The 20,937-nt window shown below is 38.6% G+C and overlaps 1 protein-coding gene across 1 annotated transcript in view; it reads left to right on the top strand.

Annotated features, from left to right (window-relative positions):
• LOC100347182 (melanoma-associated antigen B18) overlaps positions 1–20,678 on the top strand; it is a 199,259-nt gene extending 178,581 nt beyond the window's left edge. The window contains exons 2-4 of the mRNA XM_051827661.2: positions 17,549–17,632; positions 18,437–19,498; positions 19,647–20,678. Coding sequence (XP_051683621.2) covers positions 18,497–19,486 — 990 coding nt within the window. The 5' untranslated portion in view covers positions 17,549–17,632; positions 18,437–18,496 and the 3' untranslated portion in view covers positions 19,487–19,498; positions 19,647–20,678. The remainder of the gene's footprint in view (positions 1–17,548; positions 17,633–18,436; positions 19,499–19,646) is intronic.
• The last annotated feature ends 259 nt before the right edge of the window (positions 20,679–20,937 follow it).

The raw sequence follows: 20,937 nt of genomic DNA on the forward strand, positions 1-20,937 counted from the left end.
TGGTTCACACGCCAATGGCCGCTGCACTGCGGCCGGTGCACCATGCTGACCCGAAGCCAGGAGCCAGGTGCTTCTCCTGGTCTTGCATGCGGCTGTAGGGCCCAAGGACCTGGGCCATCCTTCACTGCCTTCCCAGGCCACAGCAGAGAGCTGGACTGGAAGAGATGCAACCAGGACAGAATCCAGCGCCCCTACCAGGACTAGAACCTGGTGTGCCGGCGCCGCAGGCAGAGGATTAGCCTATTGAGCCACGGCACCAACCCAAAGTACACAAGTATTTTTAAAGTCTCCCAGGGCAAGTACAGTTAGGCATCTACTCAGATAAGGCACAATGGATCACTGCTAAAATTGTTAAACTGGGACTCTGCAACAAGTGGGGTTGCTTTAAACACCAATTTCTATAAATATGTGCAAAATTATTCAACAGTTATACACACCTAAATGTATTTTATAGTAGTTTGCTGGTTATTTATTAGTAGACTGAGCAAAGACTACCATCACCAATATGAGTGGACATTATGTAATCCAGCAAGGGTTCGAATAGAACAAAAAGGCAGAGGAAGGATTGTTCATTCTGTTTGAGAGAAGATATCCATATTCTCCTGACCTTAAATATCAGCCCTCCTGGTTCTTGGGCCTCAAGACTTGGACCAAGATTTATACTACCAGTCAGTCCCATACCCACTACCTATTATGAAGTCTTATATCTTGGACTGAATTATATTGCCAGTGTTCCTGGTTCTGCAGCCTGCATTCATTGAACATCTAGGCCTCCATAATCAATGAGGGAATTCTCATTCTCTGTCATATTCTCATTCCTCCTCCTCACCATTCCTCTCCCTCTGCCCTCCCCCCCACCCCAGACTCTCCTTCTCTCTCCTCTAATTGATTCTCGCCAGGATTCTACAGAATCCTGATTAACGCAATCAACAACTATATGTTTATCCTGACATTCAAGAAAATTTAGTAATGACTAGTGTAAAGTTACCAGACATCTATGAGCATAATTTAGACTCCTGATCCTGATGTGGACAAGGAGTTGTCAACCAATTTAATAGGCTAACAAACACTGGAAACATGATCCAAATGTGGACTTCATGAGATATTTTCCTCATTACCTTTATCTCATGTTATTTCAACTGGTAACTATATAATCTTCCCTGCTGACTTGGCTATTTCCAGAAATTTTGCTGCTATCACTGTTAACTCTCTACCCTTGTTTACCACTTTCTATTCTTATAATATTTTTATATTGCCAACAAAAACTCTCCTTAGTAAACTTATCTTCCTAATTTAAAGTAATTTTGTTCCTCAGAACAAGAGAAAAATAGTAAAATAATCAATCTTGTACCATTATACTCTGAAACTATCAACTTGAACCAAACAAGTTAGCTTCTCTCTGCCACAATTTCTTTGTTCATTCATAAGATAGGGATACTCTACAATACTCAGCATTGAGATGATCAGACAATGCATCTGAAAACACGTAGGTAATGGAACTTATTTGTCCTCTTTTTTTGTTTAGAGGCACTTTTCAGACATACACAATTTTCTCCTTACCAAAAACCTGGGCTTTGCTTTCAGTAATATATCTCTTTTATGAATTTCTCCATCAAGCAAAAAGGAAATTTCTCTTTAAAAAAGCAAGGCAAAATTTTTATATGGCAAAAATTATTTTTAATTTATTCTCAGGAGGAGCCAACATGATAACATAGCACAAGACATTCTGGGAGGGATACAAGGATGCGAGTTCTCCAAGAAGCAGTTAGCAGCAGGTGGGAAAACCAGACAAACTCTTTGAAATTCCAAGAGGGAAGAATAGGGGAAAAGATGGAGAACTAGGGCATACTCCCACCCATCCACGTCCCCCTCCCCCGCCATTGGATCTGCAGCTGGCTGGAAGAAGCCGTATTGTTGTCTGTGTACATCTCCCAACGTAAACACAGTGCTACCATATTTGCCTTCCGTGTGCATGCCCACTGACTGTGGGGCCACTTCACAACACAACCCCCACCTAGCAGCAAGGATCAGAACATTTCAGAGTAATATCTCCACCACCACCACCACACAAACTATACGGCAGTGAGAAGTTCTAAACACTGAAATCCCTAGCGCTTTTCGCACACCAGATCCCAGCCCAAGTAGGTGGGACTTAGCACACCAGAGCTCTCCTATCAGCCCCCATCACCATCGAGAAGAAAGCCAGACTTCCAGAGGCAGGGCTACGTATTTCCACTGGCAACACACAGACACATAGCAGTTCATAGCAGAGGGAAATCTCACCAGAAGCACCAAGACACTTATTAAAGATAAAAGGAATTGGAAATGCCGAAACACAAGGTGAAAAATTTTAATAAAATTTTCTAGTATTAGCCCTAGAATGGAACATTATATCAGCTCTTCAATAACAGAAACAGAAGAGCAAAAGATTGAAGATGTGCCAGAAACATAATGCAGAAAATTAACTGTCAGATTACTTAGAAGCAATCAGAAACACAGTCACGACCTAAATGAAAAGTGTTCCCAGGAAATTGAGATATTGAAGAGAAATCAGAATTAAATTCTAGGTTTGAAGAATTCAATAGAGCAAATAAAAAAATACAGTTTATAGTCTTAAAAATAGAATAAATGAGACTGAAGAAAGAATATCAGAACTAGAAGACAAATTTGTGGGAAAAAAAAAGATAAAAAAAGAAGAAGGAATCAGGAAATATAAAACACAGTTGGAGATCTGCAAGATTCCATCAAACAATCCAACATTCGGATCCTAGGAATTCCAGAAGGCATCAAAATAGAGAAAGGATTGGAAGGCCTTCTTAATGAAATAATAGCAGAGAACTTCCCCCTTCTGGAGAAAAAAAGGGCATCCAAGTTCAGGAAACACACAGAACTCCCAATAGACATGAAAAGATCCTCACCTAGACACAAAGTGGCAAAGCTCTCCTCAGTAACACATGAAGAAAAGATCCTAAAATGTACCCAAGATAAACACCAAATCACATTCAGAGGAAACCCAATTAAACTCACCCCAGACTTCTCATCACAAACCCTACCAGTAAGGAGAGAATGGCGAGACGTACTCCAAGTCTTAAGAGAAAAACACTGTCAACCCAGATTACTATAACCTGCAAAGCTCTCAGTTATGAACAAAAGAGAAATACAATTCTTCCACAGCAAACATAAATTGGAAGAATTTGTAAGTACATGCCCAGCACTAGGAAACATGCTCAAACATGTGATATACACAAACACAGAAAGATTAACATCACTGGAAAAGTAGTTAATTACCCAGCAAAAGAACAAATGAAATGCAAAGTACATACACAGAACTATTTACAGAAACATGGCAAGGCAAAGATGGCACTTAACAACAATAACACTGAATGTAAATAGTCTCAACTCCCAGTTAAAAGACACAAACTGACTGAATGGACTAAAAGAGAAAATCCATCTATTTGCTGCCTACAAGAAACACATCTTAGCAACACAGACTGAAAGTGAAGGATGGAAAAAGATAATCCATGCCCACAGAAATCAAAAAAGAGCTGGCGTAGCCATCCTAATATCAGACAAAATAGACTTTAACACAAAAAACATCAAGAGAGACAAAGAAGGACATTATATAATGATCAAAGGATTAATTCAACAGGAAGATGTGACCATTTTGAATGTATATGCACCCTACCACAGGGCACGTAGCTATTTAAAAGAAATGCTAAAGGATTTAAAGGGAGATATGGATCCAAATACAATAGTGATGGGGGACTTCAATACTTCACTCTCAACAATGGACAGATCAAGGAAACAGAAAATCAGTAAGGAAACATCAGAGTTAATTGAGACCATAGACCAAACAGACCTAGTAGATATCTAACAGAACTTTTCATTCTACAGTTGCAGAATACACATTCTTCTCAGTAGTGCATGGAACTTTCTCTAGGATTGACCACATACTAGGCCATAAAGCAAGTCTCAGCAAATTTAAGAAAAATCAAAATAATACCATCCATCTTCTAGGACCACAACAGAATGAAGCTGGAAATTATCAACTCAGCGATCTCTAGAACATATGCAAACACATGGAAACTGAATAACAGGCTCCTGAATGCACAGTGGATCATAGAAGAGATTAAGACAGAAATCAAAAAATTTCTGGAAACAAATTAAGAAGACAACGAAACATACCAAAATTTGTGGGATATAGCAAATGCAGTGTTAAGAGGAAAGTTTATAGAAATTGGTGCCTACAGGGCTGGCGCCGTGGCTCATTTGGCTTATCCTCCACCTGTGGCACCAGCACCCTGGATTCTAGTCCCGGTTGGGATGCCAGGTACTATTCCTGGTTGCTCCTCTTCTAGTCCAGCTCTCTGCTGTGGCCCGGGAAGGCAGTGGAGGATGGCCCAAGTGCTTGGGTCCCCGCACCAGCATGGAAGATCGGGAGGAAGCACCCGGCTCCTGACTTTGGATCGGTGCAGCATCAGCCGTAGTGGCCATTAGGGGAGTGAACCAACTGAAGGAAGACCTACCTAAATTGAGCCATGAAGACAGAGAAAATCTAAACAGACCCATAAACAAGACAGAAAATTAAATCAGTAATAAAGGCCCTCCCAACAAAGAAAAGCCCAGGACCAGATGGCTTCACTGCTGAATTCTACCAGACATTTAAAGAAATAACTTCAATTCTTCAAGTTATTCAAAACAATTGAAAGTGAGGGAATCCTCTCAAATACTTTCTATGAAGCCAGCATCACCTTAATTCCTAAGCCGGAAAAAGATGCAGCAGAGAAAGAGAATTACAGACCAATTTCCCTGATGAACATAGATGTAAAAATCCTCAACAAAATTCTCGCCAATAGAATGCAACAACACATCAGAAAGATCATCCACCCACACCAAGTGGGATTTATCCCTGGCATGCAGGGATAGTTGAACATTTGCAAATCAATCAATGTGATACATCACACTTACAAACTGCAGAGGAAAAAAAAATATGATTATCTCAATAGATGCAGAGAAAGCATTTGATAAAAAACACCACCCTTTCATGATGAAAACTCTAAGCAAATTGGGTATAGAAGGAATATTCCTCAACACAATCAAAGCAATTTATGAAAAACCCACGGCCAGCATCCTATTGAAGGGGGAAAAGTTGGAAGCATTTCCACTGAGATCAGGTACCAGACAGGGATGCCCACTCTCACCATTGCTATTCAATATAGTTATCGAAGTTTTTGCCAGAGCCATTAGGCAAGAAAAAGAAATGAACGGGACACAAATTGGGAAGGAGGAAGTCAAAATATCCCTATTTTCAGACAGCATGACTCTTTAAATAGGGGACAACAATAAAACCACTAGGAGATTATTGGAACTCATAGAAGAGCTTGCTAAAGTAGCAGGATATAAAATTAATTCACAAAAATCAACAGCCTTTATATACACAGACAATGCCACGGCTGAGAAAGAACTTCGAAGATCAATCCCACGCACAATAGCTACAAAAAAATCAAGCACTTTGGAATAAATGTAGCCAGGTGTGGGGGAGGCTGAATCAGGAGAGGCCTAGGGGAACTTCCTAAGCCTGCCTCCGGTTTGGAGACACGTCTTTAAGTGTCAAATCCCTGGCGGTAAACAATCCAGCCCCAGGGCATTCTTTGCCTAATGATCACTGAGGTGGTATAATAGGATTGGCTAAAACCCTTTTGTGTCACATCACCCCACCCCTTTCCCACGTCTTCTCTGTACCGCAGCTTTATAAACACCTCCGTTTTACGATAAAGTGAGATCCTGCTTTGATTCAACTCCCCACCGTGTCTGATTGTCTCCTGGGTTCAGGGAGGCTGAGTGGCTATTGGTGCACTACCCCTCCACAGCCAAGACAGGCTGCAGGCAGCCTGCCTAATTCTCTGGTGGTGAAAAGGAAGAGTCACCACAACCAGGATGTCAAAGATCTCTAAGACAAGAATTACAGAACTATAAAGAAAGAAAAGGAAGAAGATAAAAAAAATGGAAAAAACTTCCATGTTCATAGATCTGAAGAATCAACATCATCAAAATGCCCATTCTTCCAAAAACAATTTAGAGATTCAATGCAATACCAATCAATATTCCAAAGACATTTTTCTCAGATATAGAAAAAATGATGCTGAAGTTCATTTGGAAACATAAGAGGGTTAGGATATCTAAAGCAATCTTATACAAGAAAAACAAACCCTGAGGTATCACAATACCAAATTTCAAGATATATCACAAGGCAGTTATAATCAAAACAGCCTAGTACTGGTACAAAAATATAAGGATGGCCAATAGAACAGAACAGAAATGCCAGAAAGCAATCCAAACATCTACAGCCAACTTATACTTGAGCAAGGAACTCAAACCAATCCCTGGAGCAAAGACAGTCTCTTCAACAAATGATGCTGGGAAAACTGGATCTCCACACGCAGAAGTATGAAGCAAGACCCCTGCATTACACGTTACACAAAAAATCCACTGAACATGGATTACGGATCTAAATCTATGACCTGACACCATCAAATTAATAGACAACATTGGGGAAATCCTGCCAGATATTGGCACAGGCAAAGAGTTCCTAGAAAAGACCCCAGAGGCACAGGCAATAGAAACCAAGATTAACAAGTGGGATTACATCAATTTGCGAAGCTTCTGTATGGCAAAACAAACAGGAAAGTAAAGAGGCAACCAACAGAATGGGAGTAATTGTTTGCAAACCATGCAGCTGATAAAGGATTAATAACCAGAATACACAAAGTGATCAAAAACTCAACAACAGCAAAACAAACAGCCCTGTCAAAAGAACTGGGCAAAAGGCTTAAACAGACATTTTTCAAAAGATGAAATTCAAATGGCCAACAGACGCATGAAAAAATGTTCAGAATCCCTAGCCGTCTGGGAGATGCAAATCAAAACCACAATGAGGTTTCACCTCATTTCTGTCAGAATGGCTTTCATATAGAAATCAACAAAGAACAAATACTGGAGAGGATGTGGGGCAAAAGCACCCTAATTCACTTTTGGTAGGAATGTAAACTACTAAAGCTATTATGGAAGACAGTATGGAGATACCTCAAGAATCTGAATATAGACCTACCATATGACCCAGCCATCCCACTCCTCAGAATTTACCCAAAGAAAATTAAATCAGTAAACAAAACAGCTATCTTCACCTCCATGTTTACTGCAGCTCAGTTCACAAAAACTAAGACATGGAGTCAACCTAAATGCTCATCAACTGTATTGGATAAAGAAATTATGAGACAGGTACACTATGGAATACTACACAGCAGTAAAAAAAAAATGAAATCCTGTCATTTACAACAAAATGGACCCATCTGGAAAACTTTATACTTAGCGAAATAACCTATTCCCAAAGGGACAAATACTCTGTTCTCACTGATCTGTGAGTATTTATAGCACTCCTAAAAGGAAAGCTGTAGAAGTGAAATTGACGGTTTTAGAAACAATGACTTGACTATAGAGGAACAGTTTTTATTTTTATTCTTTATTTTTTTTGTTTTTCTTTATTTTTTTCTTTTCTCTTCTTCATACTATATGTTGACCTCTTTACTTAACATAGAGTGAATCATATATATATAAAGTCAATTGAAAACAGACCCAGTAAAAAATCAGAGAGGGAATAAGAGAGGAACGAGGTAGTTTATAACTATAAAGCTGTAGAGTTCTGCATACAATTCTATGGAATTACTCCCAAGAGTACAGTCATGGGACTCCAATCCCATTAAAATTAGTGGTAAAAATGCCATCTTAATTGTAAAAGTGACCATATTAAATGTTAAAGTGAACATGTTGATAGGATTAAGTGTAAAAGATCATATAAATAACATCAGGTGCCTGGTAATAATAATAGACAGAATTAAAAAGGAGAGAATGTCCAACATGGAAAGCAGTCCACATAGCAGACTCCTAGAATGACATCTGATGTAAGTAATACTCTGACCTTATGATCAACCCTTAAGGCTTCCTCGTCTGGCTGAAAGGCCTGTGAGAACATTTCAGGTATGGAAAGCAAAGACTCTGTGGCAAAAAAATATCCTACATAAAGGATATCTGTGAGTGAGACTCCAGTGGAAAGAATGGGCCATCAATGAAAGATGTACTTTTTTTCTGAAGGGAGAAGAGAACTTCTACTTTGCTTATGGCCTTGTCCAAATACTCATGAAATCTGTGGACACAAAAAGCTTCCATAGACTTGGCAGTTCATTGCAAGAGCCTCGGCTTATCACTGATGTCATAAATAAGAGTGTTAACTGTTAAATGAACAACAGAAGTCACTGTGCACTTACTCCCCATATAGGACTTCTGTCCTTCATGGGTTGTACTATGTGAATCAACTGCAAAACTTGCTCTTAAACTGTACTTTTTATGTTGTGTGTGTGTGTGGGTGCAAACTGTTGAAATCTTTATTTAACATAGGTTGGTCCTCTGTATATAAACTAAAAATGAACCATAATGAAGAATGGGATGGGAGAGGGAGGAGGAAGTGGGACAGAAGTTGGGGTTGGAGGCCAGGTATGGGGTAAAGAACCACTATATTCCTAAAGTTGTACCTATGGAAAATGCATTCAATAAATAAAAGCTTTAAAAAAGAAAGCAAATTACAACCCCCCAAAAAACTGACCTCATAATCACACCTTCAAATAACATTTATTCTTATTCCTCCCACTTGCAGTAAAGTGTACCTTTGTAGAATTCCCAATTTCAGTAGGCAATGTAACTGTAAGTGCAGTTGCATATGCTGAGGATATAAACAGGCATCTTTCACACCATCCCCTCCAACTCCATCCATATAAAATTCAGTGTATAAGTGCTGCAAATTCTGCTCAAATACAGCTTTTTAATGTACTCAAATTCCTCCATTACCAATGTCACCATTGTGAAATACTACAAGAACATGCTAATTGTTTTTCCTGTATCATTCTGTGTTGTTATTTGCTCCCCCTAAATCTTTTTCCTATACTGTAGTCACAAAGGTCTTTACAAAATGTCTATTTGATCATTTCCTACCCCTGATTTAAAATCTTTAGTAGTTTTACTCTGCATCCTCAGACAATATTCTTCTTAGTAACCTTTCCACTCACACCAAAGTGGTTTTCTTGCAGTCCATTGGGTATACTAGGCTTATTCTTCAATCAGGCTGCTCCTTAAAGGAACATCCCTGAAAACTCACACTACTCTCTCCTACCTAAGTCACATTCATCCTTTTTTTTTCTAGCTTCAAATATTAATTTTTCAGGACAGCCTCTCAAACTTCTTAAATCACGATCTCACTTTTCTTTTGACATGTCCTTTTCTTTCATCACCTTCACGAATCTATAGTTTGTATGCATGTGTGTCTGGTGGACTTATATGTTTTCTCATTAGATGACAAGCTGATAAACTCCTTGAAGGTAGGGTCTTCCCACATTTGGTTCATCATTTTATCCTCAGCTCATAGCCCAGTACATGGCTAAATTATGTTATCTGCAAATAGCTGTTGAAATATGAATTATTTATTTTGTATTCAGAACATCATTAAAATGGAAAGAATTATATGATGTTGAGTTGGTAGAATCAGGTCATGTTCACTTACTATAATAATACATTTATCTGACTTTGAGATTCCCATTTGACTAAAAAAAATTGTCTACCAGATAAAACAGCTTATCTAAAATAAAATAGGGAAGACAAAACTAGATCACCAAAGGGTCTTTATCAAATGAATGATTAAGATTCTATCACAAATGATATCATTTCAATAAATGTCAGATGAATTTTTCCTTTCAGTGACTTCAATGCTAAGTTTATAGTTGGGATTAATTTTTGACCATCATTTTTATTATTAAAATAAGTTATAATTTAAAAAAGAGAAAGAAAAGACTAAAATAGAAAATACTGAGCAGGACTCATTGCTATACATGAAACTAAATGAAGCTGCTTATACATTGTCAAGGAACCTTCCCATTTCTGAGCAGCAAAAGACTGCTTATAATTCTCTGTCTCTTGTTCAGGCTAAGCTTTGGGTATTTTCATGACTTTGATCAAGTTAATGGTTATAGTAAATATAAACTATAAGAATGAATTAAAGCTTTCCAATCTTTCTAAGCCTCTGTTTCTTTGTATAATTCAATCGATAAATCCCACACCGCAAGCTAAGTAGGATAATGCATATTACTTATTTCCTTGTAAATCATAGGTACCCAATAAGTAACTGTTATTTTAATTTTTAAAATATCCTACTTCCTTACCCCCTTTCCCTTTTTCTCATGATCCCAAAACAGGCAGAGGTTTTATAGCATAGGTTCAGGATACCAGAGACCTTCATTCCATAATTCAGTCACACCTTAGATCTACAAAGCAGTCTAGGAAACTAGGCTATTTAAATTTTTCTCTTTCTTAGGATACATCTGGTCATCCGGCAGTTTCTAACTTGTCCTCGCATTCCTTTTTACTTGCCCATGAGCATGAGTGTGTACACATACACTGAGAGCATTAGTTATAATATCCCACTAAGAGTAAAAATAAAACAAATTAACGACAAAAGAAAATCTTTTACCTCACCAGATTTTAAATGCTCCAAATATCCTTGCAAATATTCAAACAGTATTTTCTAAATTAAGCAAAATTTTATTTTTGCTTGTTAAGACTCCTTTGATTTTTTCTATAATTTCTCTTAGAGGTCTCTGATAGTATTTCGTTTATAGGTAAAATATGAAAGCCTTTAGTACTAAATTAGTTAAACTTGTCTCTGGTTGGTTGGTATCTCTTTTTCCCCTTAAGTTGCTGTAATTTTATTTTTTTCAGCCCAGGGAAACTTTAGCCACTAGCTAGTCACAGCTTACCATATTATCTTTCTGTGATGTTATTATTTTTAGTTGGAAAATTATTCCTTTCCAAGTAAATTAATATCATTTCACTTGAAATTATTTTTTATTACTTATATATTTCCTATAGAATGCAATTTTTTTTATTTTAAGTAGGTATTACTAACAAAAAATAAATACTCATAACAAGCTAGTCCAACTGAAATTCAGGTGTAGTTAAGTCAAGTTATGGACAAATGCAGAGGCATGCTGGGGCTGAAGCATCACTGAAACCCAGGTCTTACTTCCATTTTAGTATTCTATACATCACTCTGTACTGCATTATTAATATGTTTTATCAGTATCATTAATAATGTTACATCTTTGAAAATACTTGAAAATTATTACATCTTTGAAAATATAACAGTAACTTATTGTTTTTACATTTAAAGTTACAATAATGGAAAGAAGAGTGAATGAAATATAAACTATTGATTTCCATTTAGTACACTGAAGACATACAGGTTGGCTCATTAATACTGCACAATCATTCTTGGCATGGTGCTTGGGATATGTATTTCTTAAATAAATTATCATCAGAAAGAATGTAGTCCCTGAGTTGATAAAAGGTGAGGGTGTTAATGATGAAACAACAGATACTGTGGAATGCAATGTTGAATACAGCCTTTCAGCTGGGAAATTAGAAGCTTGAATTTTGCCCACATGGGTGAACATACCATTGAATGAGTTGTGTGATGGATGCTAGCATCATCAGTATAGTCTATAGCATTAGAGACTAATAACTTTCAATCTAAATTTAGTACAGTACATGCAACTGCCACTGTTATGGCCAGAATCTAGTAATTTATTTTTAACTTGGGGTGTGACAGGCAGACTTATAAGACTGCCTCCCAATGACCAAAACCCCTGTATAATCCTCTCCCATAGCAATGATGGGATATCACTCTCCTGGTTAGGTTAGATCACATGGCACAGCTGACTTCAACAAGGGAGACTGTCCTTTGGTGGACCTGACATAACTAAGTGGTACCATAAAAGGGACAGAGCTCTTTCTGGTGAAAGGGGTTCAAACTCTTGGGGATTCTACATGGAGATTCTCCATCACTGTGTTTGAAAATGCAGAGTACCAACCTGCAAGGAATGCATTCAACTTTAGGTGCTAAGAGTAGTACCTGTCTGGCATCCAGCTAGAAAATGGGATCCTCAGCCCTTTAATGATGAAGACCTGAATTCAGTGATTAACCCAAATCCTTGAAATAGATATTTCCCCATAGCCTCCTGATAAGAATGCTGATCAGCTAACAAGACACCTTGAGACTGGGAAACTCATGACAACACAGAATTACTGACTGGGGGGGTGGGGGCACTATGGTGCAGCAGGTTAAGCTGCCTGCTTAGGACAACTGCATCCAATACTGTAGTGCTGCTTTGTGTCTGGTTGCTCCACTTCTCATCCAGGTCCCTGATAATGTGCCTGGGAAGCAGTGGATGATGACAAGTACTTGAGTTCCTGCCATCCAGGGGGGAGATGTGGATGGAGTTCCTGGTTCAACCATCACTGTTGTGGCCATTTGGGTAGTGAACCAATGAAAAGGAAATCTTTTAAATAAATAAAATAAATAAATCTTTAAAAGAATTATTGACCAGGTCGAGCATTTGGCTTAGCAGTTAGGATGCCAGTTAGGATGCCTGTGTACCATGTAAGAGTATGTGGGTCTGACACTTGTCTATGGCTCTAGATTCTAGTTTCCTGCTAATAATGCAGACCCTGTGAGGCAGTGGTGATGGCTTCAGTGGTTTGGTTCTTGTCACCCACATGAGAACTGGATTGAGTTCCTGACTTCTGGCTTTGGCCTAGCCTAGCCAAATTTTTGTGAGCACTGGGGAGTGAGCCAGCAGAAAGCAGGGCTCTCTCCTCTGTGTCAAACTTTGAGATTTTGTATATATAAAAATACACACACATAGAAAACTGATACATTATCATAACAAATATTATGATAGCCATTTTTATTACATTCTCACTGTTTCATTCCAACAAGTATTTACATGCAATTAGTAATTTATAAAGTTTACAAAGTGTTTCCACATATATACTTTTATGTAAGCCTCCTATCAAGTCAGTAAAAAGAGTATCCTTGAGGTCAATGTTGTAGCACAGTGGATGTGCCACCAGCACACAACCTAAAATGCCAGCATCCCATAGGGGAGTGCCAGTTCAAGTCCTACCTGCTCCACTTCTTTTTTCACCTCCCTGCTAATGCACCTGAGAAAGCAGAGGAAAATGGACCAAGTACTTGGGCCCCCACCCCACACCATGCGAGAACCAGATGTAGTTCCAGATTACTGGCTTCAGCCTGGTCCAGCATTGGTCCAGCATTGTTGTGCCCATCCGGGGAGTGACCAGCAGATGGAAGATCTTTCTCTGTCTCTCTCTGGCTCTCCCTTTCAAATAAATAAAATAAATCTTTAATAAAAGAATATCATTATTTTCCTCCCTACATTTCTATTTTATCTAATAGAGAGTTATATAAGGTAACTTTATTGTTCAAGATCACAGAGGTAGACAGAGAACTTATGCCTAAAATTTAAAACAAATCAAAGTATAATTAAGTACCAATGCTCTATAAAGTGTGAAACCAGGATTAGTATTAAACTTTTAAGATTTACCAGGGCTAGGGCTAAGAGGAGACAAATGAGGCATTCACCTTGAGCTCAATATTAAAGATAAGGGAGGACTGAAAGAAATCTCAGTATTCAAGAGACTGAAGCATATGGATGAGAGAGCCATCAGAACTTCAGTCATTCATTGGCAGCACGGCAACTGAAACTGCTGAGATGGTACTGGAGATAGCAGGCTTAAAGGCTTCTAATTAGTCCAAGTTGGACTGCATCAGAATCAGAATAAAAGTGAGTTAGTTTTCAACTACTGAAAGGCTAAGCTGTTGTCAGATGACTTCTGCTTGGGAAGAAATTACATTACTCAGTGAGGAACAGGATGGGTAGAGGGACAAGCACAGAGGAGAGTTAAGAGTTGATAAGAAGCTTTGAAATTAGTTATAACATCTAAATGATAATAAAACTAGCTTTATAACATAAGATTCCTTAGTCAAAGGTCAATGTTGTTGCTATTTAATATTCTACATTTTTAGATTTATTAACCCTGAAACATGGTCCCAATGTCACATGCTTATGAAGTAAATATTCATTGAAAAACATAAATATTTAATTTAGTAAAAAGTAAAATAAGGTAGAAATAATGAATCAATAATACATAATAAATAAAACAATAAATCAATAAGTCAAGACAGCATATTAGCATATTTACAAACAAGTGAGGTATTTCTGCATTCACTACATTAATGAATACAGTTTTTATATATAAAGTCCATTAGAATATCCTTATATTGAAAAAGTTTATGAATCCAGAGGGAAAAGAGCCCCATTTTATTTTTTTAGGTCTACATGTGTACAAGGTAATATCATAACCACATTAGTAGCACATAGTATATCTACATTAGATTTTATAAATGCAAAAACCCAACTGGAATACTAACTGCTTAGCTATGTAGAAAGAACATAGAAATTGTACCTCTTTCAAAGAAAGGTAGCTTTCAAGAAATCACACTAATTTTTTTTCCATTTTTAAAAATCATAACTATCCACAGGCACAAATATGTAACAATGAGTAACACCTGAATATTGATTATTCTAATATTGCTCATTAATAATCTTCACTAAAAGATGAATTAGTCAACCAGTTAATATTCAGTTTAGTTTTCAAGCAGGAATTTCTTATTACTTGAAGTTACAAGAAATAATTTTAGGACTAAGAGTCTTTTGATACTGACAAGACAATGACAAGTTTTCATTCCTTTACCTCTCTAGGCAGCAAAATGGGGTGATTCTAAGGATCACCTCAAAAAATCAGGGGAGATATTTGTCCTAGCAGTTAAGACAACTGTTTCTCACATCAGAGTGCTTGGGTTCCAGTACTGGTTGTGCTCCCAATTCTAGTTTCTGACAAAGCAGACCCTGGGAGGCAGCAGGTGATGGCTCAAGTGGTTGGGTGCCTGCCATTTGTGTGAGAGACACAGACTGAGTTCCTGGCTCCTAGCATCTGAGGAGTCAACTAGAGAATGAGATCTTTCTCTCTCACTACCTCTTTTTCTCTCCCCCATCGTAAATATATAAGTAAATATTTTAAAAATCAATCACAGTATTTAAAAAAATTCAAATGGAGGATAACAAAAAGTTCTAATATAGATAAGTTACAGATAACAATATTAGAGTATGGAAGAACCAGAGAATTGCAATTCTGCTACCTGTAATGGCTTAATAAAAGAGTGTGATGATCCTGAGTGATTGCAATATCACTACAAAGGGGACAATACATGCTGTACATCTCCTAATTGAAGGATACAGCATCACTTCATCCTATAACTATTGAATATTATGATTCTTATCACCAGGTACATTCATCAGGTTATTATTCTTAAAATTTTTATTTATTGGGTTCAGTGTTGTAGCACAGTGGCTCAAGACAGCATCCCTTATCAGAGTGTAGGTTCAAGTCCCGAACCTATACCGCTCCCTGCTAATGCACTTGGGATGCAGCTGATGATGGCTCACTCATGTGGGAGACCCAAAGGGAGGTCTGAGCTCCTGGCTTCGACCTGGCCCAGCCCTGACAGCTATAGCCAATGGGGAATAAACCAGTGGGTGGAAGGTTTCTTTCCCTCTGCGTGTTTCCCTCTCTCTCACTCTGCCTTTCATATAAAAAGATTCTTTATTTATTTGGGGGGGTCTGGGAATGGAGAATGTACCCATTCACTAGTTCACTCCTCCAATGCCCACAATGGCATAAAAAGGCCAGTGCTGGGACAGCCAAATCTGAGAGCTGGGAATTTAATCCAGGTCTCCCAAGTGGGTGTCAGAAGGCCAATTATTTGAACCATCACCATTGCCTTCTAGGGTCCACATTAGCAAGAAGCTAGAATCAGGAGTACCCATGTTTTCCAGTGTGGGATGCAGGCATCTTAAACTCATGGCCAAATACCTGCCACTGAGTTATTATTCAATTCCGCTACCCACAGTTTCAAAGACTGAGAATTTCTATGACAAAATGATTTTATTACATATAGATAGTGTAGATATGTATATATAGTGCTTTTTAAATTTGAAAACCCAAGTAAATTAGAATTTTAAACATATGAAATACTACATAATTCCAGCAAGAAATAGAAAATTTTAGTCAGACACTACAAACTGAAACTGTAGTTCAGCCCTAGTCACCCACAAAATTTTTCAGAGCTAGCCAGATTTGGAGGCCTGTTAAACCAAATGGTGAAGGAAAAAATAATTGGTTTATTAAATAAATTATTTTTCTTGGCAAATGCCATTTTTATTCAATACTTTTAAAATGCAGATCTATGGCAACTTATAAATACATTTTCAGTGAGATTTCTTTTTTATTATTAAGTAAATTCTTACAACCCATTCAGAAAGATGGGTTAATGTTAATGACTTCTCTTTCCTTGATAGAAAAACTAGATGAGGATATCCCAAGAAAAGAACACTTGAGCCAAGCTCACTCAGGGATATTCTTTTTTTTTTTTTTTGACAGGCAGAGTGGACAGTGAGAGAGAGAGAGACAGAGAGAAAGGTCTTCCTTTGCCGTTGGTTCACCCTCCAATGGCCGCCGCGGCCGGCGCGCTGCGGCCGGCGCACCGCGCTGATCCGATGGCAGGAGCCAGGAGCCAGGTGCTTTTTCCTGGTCTCCCATGGGGTGCAGGGCCCAAGCACCTGGGCCACCCTCCACTGCACTCCCTGGCCACAGCAGAGGGCTGGCCTGGAAGAGGGGCAACCGGGACAGAATCCGGCGCCCCAACCGGGACTAGAACCCGGTGTGCCGGCGCCACTAGGCGGAGGATTAGCCTAGTGAGCCGCGGCGCCGGACTCAGGGATATTCTAAATTAATTTACAGCATACCAGTATACCTAATAAAGTCATGATTGAAATGAAGAAATAGGGAAATAGGCTGTGGTCAAGGAACAAAATTGGAATTCAATCAATTAAAAGATAAAGTATGTGAACATATGCAGGAATAAAGAAAAAAACAAAACTCTGGTCAAAATTTCAATAGTAGTTCATGGTAATAACATTTGGGAAACTTGCATTATAATGGAATTTCCACATCAGGAAATTGGCAGTCAACATATACAAGTGTGAAATGTTAGAAGCATTGCCAATAAAGTCCAGAGCACAACAAAGTGGAGTGGTATCAATTCTGCTGGTCAAACATGGACTAGATTGCATAGCCAGTATATAGCCATACACAACAGGACCCAAATAAAAAGTTATTAAAAATGAAAATTAACATGATCCCCTAATGAAAAATTACAAAAGTGCTGACATCATAAAATACTCACATATACAAAGAACCTCAAATAGTTGGGAAGATCATTATTGCAAAATAAGTAATCTAGTCACACCAAATAATTAACACATGTAATATAAAATATACCATATAAAATATTAGAAACATCCAAAATGTATTTAAAATGAGTTAACAAAAATACACCGAATTTTTATTGAAGCAAATATAAAAAAATTACTGATAGACTTAAGAAAAATGTTTCCAAAATAAAGTATGTTTGCTCTTGGGAAACAGAATATTGTACAGATGTCTATTTTCCTTAAATTATTTACAGATTTAGTGCCTTACCTGGTAGGTGTTGGTCTCCAGTTGGCAGAGAGGAAGTTGTTCACCATCTCACCATCTACAAGGAGTCAAGGTAAGATACTGTGTGAGTACTGAGGGTACCATCCACACTAGAAGAGGGGCCCCACAAAATCATACCCCTCCTGTCAATCTTGGGAGGTTCTAGGCATGTGTGCCTGGCTCAGGTGCCACCTTATTTCCTACTTGCGACTCTGAGAGAAATGAGGCCTTTGGTCTGATGCTAGCTGACTCAGTTCAGGGATGGGGAAGAACTAATGAAAACACTGTGTGAGTTGTCTAGGAACCTTCCAAATGTAGGGGGAATCATATAACCCTGACTTTGCTGTTGGGCTTGGAATCAGGTAACTCTGACTTCTTCTGCCTCACCAGAGTGGGGATAGAATGAGGCCTCGAGCTGAGAGTTACCAGAGGGAAGAGTTCTGGTACCCACAGTATCATGGTGAATATCCATGGGGACTATCAAGAACAGAAGTGGCAGCACAGATATTCACACTATTCTTCCCCAACCTGCCGCAATGTCAACCTGGGGCAGCCCCCAACAGTTAATCCTAGCATTCCTCTTGCAAATATATGAAATGCAAAGTTGTAATCTGAACAGGGCCACGTAAAGTCAACAGAGCGAGGAGTCAAAGCACTGGTCAGGGATAAAGTTTTTATCTTGAGTTAGAACTGACATGACAAGTTCTCAGAGAACAGAATTCCTTTCTGCTTCTGCCTTGTGGGTTCCTAAAAGCAGTATCTTCAAGGGAACAAGCAGAAGTAGCCACTCTTAGGGCCAAGGTAGAATATCCCTATCAAGGCCATACACATTATCTCTTACTCCTGTTAACAATATTGCATCATCTATCTTCTACAGTAACCTCTTCATCAACTAAACTGTTGGCACTACTTCCTGCATTAAAAGGCCAAACTCATCATGCCTCGAGGTCAGAAGAGCAAGCTCCGTGCCCGTGAGAAACGCCGCCTGGCCCGTAGTGAGAACCAGAGTCTGGAGGGTGCTCAAGCCATTGCAGCAGCAGAAGAGGCTGACTCTGTGTATTCTCTCTTTGAGGGTATGCTCCAGAACATGTCTGTTGCTGAGACAGAGAGCCCTCCTCAGTCACCTCAGAGAGCCCCATACACCTCCAACACTACTGCAGCTTTTTCAGGCGCTACTCCTGATGAAGGTGTCAGAAGTCCAACCGTGGAAAGCCTAAATTTCTCACAAGGCACCGAGGGCATCCGCAAAGATCCTTTAAACAAGAAAGTGGTTTTGTTGGTGCAGTTCCTGCTGCAGAAGTATCAAAAGAAAGAGCCAATTACAAAGGCAGATATGCTAAAGTATGTTATCAAAAAGTACAAGGGCCACTTTGATGAGATCCTCAAAAGAACCTCTGAGCACTTGGAGCTGACCTTTGGTGTTGATTTAAAGGAAGTAGATCCCATAATGCATTGCTATACCCTTGTTAGCAAGCTAAACCTCACCTCTGATGGAATGATGAGTGAAGAGAGCATGCCCAAGACTGGCCTCCTGATGATTGTCCTGAGTGTGATCTTCATGAAAGGCAACTGTGCTCTTGAAGAGGAGATATGGGAAGTGTTGAATATGATGGGTGTGTATGCTGACAGAAGGCACTTCATCTATGGGGAACCGAGGAAGATCATCAATGAAGATCTAGTACAGCTTAAGTACCTAGAGTGTCAGCAGGTGCCCAATAGTGATCCTCCACGTTATGAATTCCTGTGGGGTCCGAGAGCCCATGCTGAAACCACCAAGATGAAAGTCTTGGAGTTTTTGGCCAAGATCCATGATGCTGTCCCTAGTGATTTTCCATTGTGGTATGAAGAGGCTTTGCGAGAAGAGGAAGAGAGAGCAAAAGCCAGAGTTGCAGCCTTGGCTCGTACTTCTGCCATGTTCAGCAACTAAGTGAAATCTAAGGTTTGTTCTTCAGTTTTCAGTAAAAAAAGTTCAGTGAATGTTCTAATGGTAGAGGGCCATGGTGGGGCTGAAGGAAGTAGTGTGTATAACCTTGGTGTTCCTGTGGAATACTGCTAACTTGGAGCTTTACCTTTCTTTTTTTTTCTAGGCTATATTTCAAATGTTGAAGTCTGAGGACAGGTGTTTTCTTTGTGGAAGAAGGAGGCATCAACATTTTAAGTAGTAGATGGTCAGGCTGGGTATGGAGGGTATTTCTGAATTTTAGCTTTCTCTCTTTTCTGATATTATTTCTAACAATAGAAGGTTTCAGTAACTTCAGAATCTGTATTTATTAATTATATATGTTACACATTTATTGCTGTCTAAAAGGCTTAACAGTAGAAGTCTTGGTGTTTGTAAAACAAATTGGCAAACTGTGTTTTGTATTTAGTGAACCAGAACAAGGAAACATAACAGTGAAATAGGTATTTCCTTCAAAATGTGAAAGGTTTTTCAGCAAAATTTTGGAGAAGAAACAGAATGGAAAAAAGTAAAAAATGTTCAGTTCTTGATTTCCTTATCCATTTTATGGTGTTCTACATAATAAAAGCTACTTGCATAGATTTACTTAGCTTACTACAAATTTTTAATAAAAATAAAATCTTTATGAAATAGAATTCATGCTCACTGGAGTATTTCAGGCATGGAAAGCCAAGACACTCTGGCAAAAAAAAAAAAAGGACCTAAATGAAAGATCTCTGTGAGTGAGATCCCAGTGGAAAGAACCGGTCTTCAAAGAAGGAGGTACCTTTCTCTGAAGGGAGGAGAGAACTTCCACTTTGACTATGACCTTGTCTAAATAAGATAAGAGTCGGTGAACTCAGAGGGCTTCCATAGCCTTGGAAACTCATGACTGGAGCATAGGGAGATTACAGATGCCATAAACAGGAGTGTCAATTTGTAAAGTCAACAACAGGAGTCACTGTGCACTTACTCCTCATGTAGGATCTCTGTCCTTAATGTGCTGTACATTGAGATTTAATGCTATAACGAGTACTCAAACAGTATTTTTCACTTTGTGTTTCTATGTAGGTGCAAACTGTTGAAATCTTTACTTAATGTATACTAAACTGATCTTCTGTATATAAAGAAAATTGAAAATGAATCTTGATAAGAGTGGAAGGGGAGAGAGAGCAGGAAAGGGGAGGGTTGCGGGTGGGAGGGAAGTTATTGGGGGGAGCCAATGTAATCCATAAGCTGTACTTTGGAAATCTATATTCATTAAATAAAAGTTAAAAAAAAAGAATTCATGCTCACTGGCTCATTCCTTCCCCACATATTAACTGAAAAACTGCTCTTTAAAAGTCAGTTTGTTGTAAATCAAATTAGGGTAAAAAGTGTCCATTCCCTGCTTAGAATTTTACAGTCAAGGGGCAGTGATCTTCTCAGGAAGACTGAAA

Source organism: Oryctolagus cuniculus, chromosome X (genome assembly GCF_964237555.1).
Source record: "Oryctolagus cuniculus chromosome X, mOryCun1.1, whole genome shotgun sequence".
NCBI classification, from domain to species: domain Eukaryota; kingdom Metazoa; phylum Chordata; class Mammalia; order Lagomorpha; family Leporidae; genus Oryctolagus; species Oryctolagus cuniculus.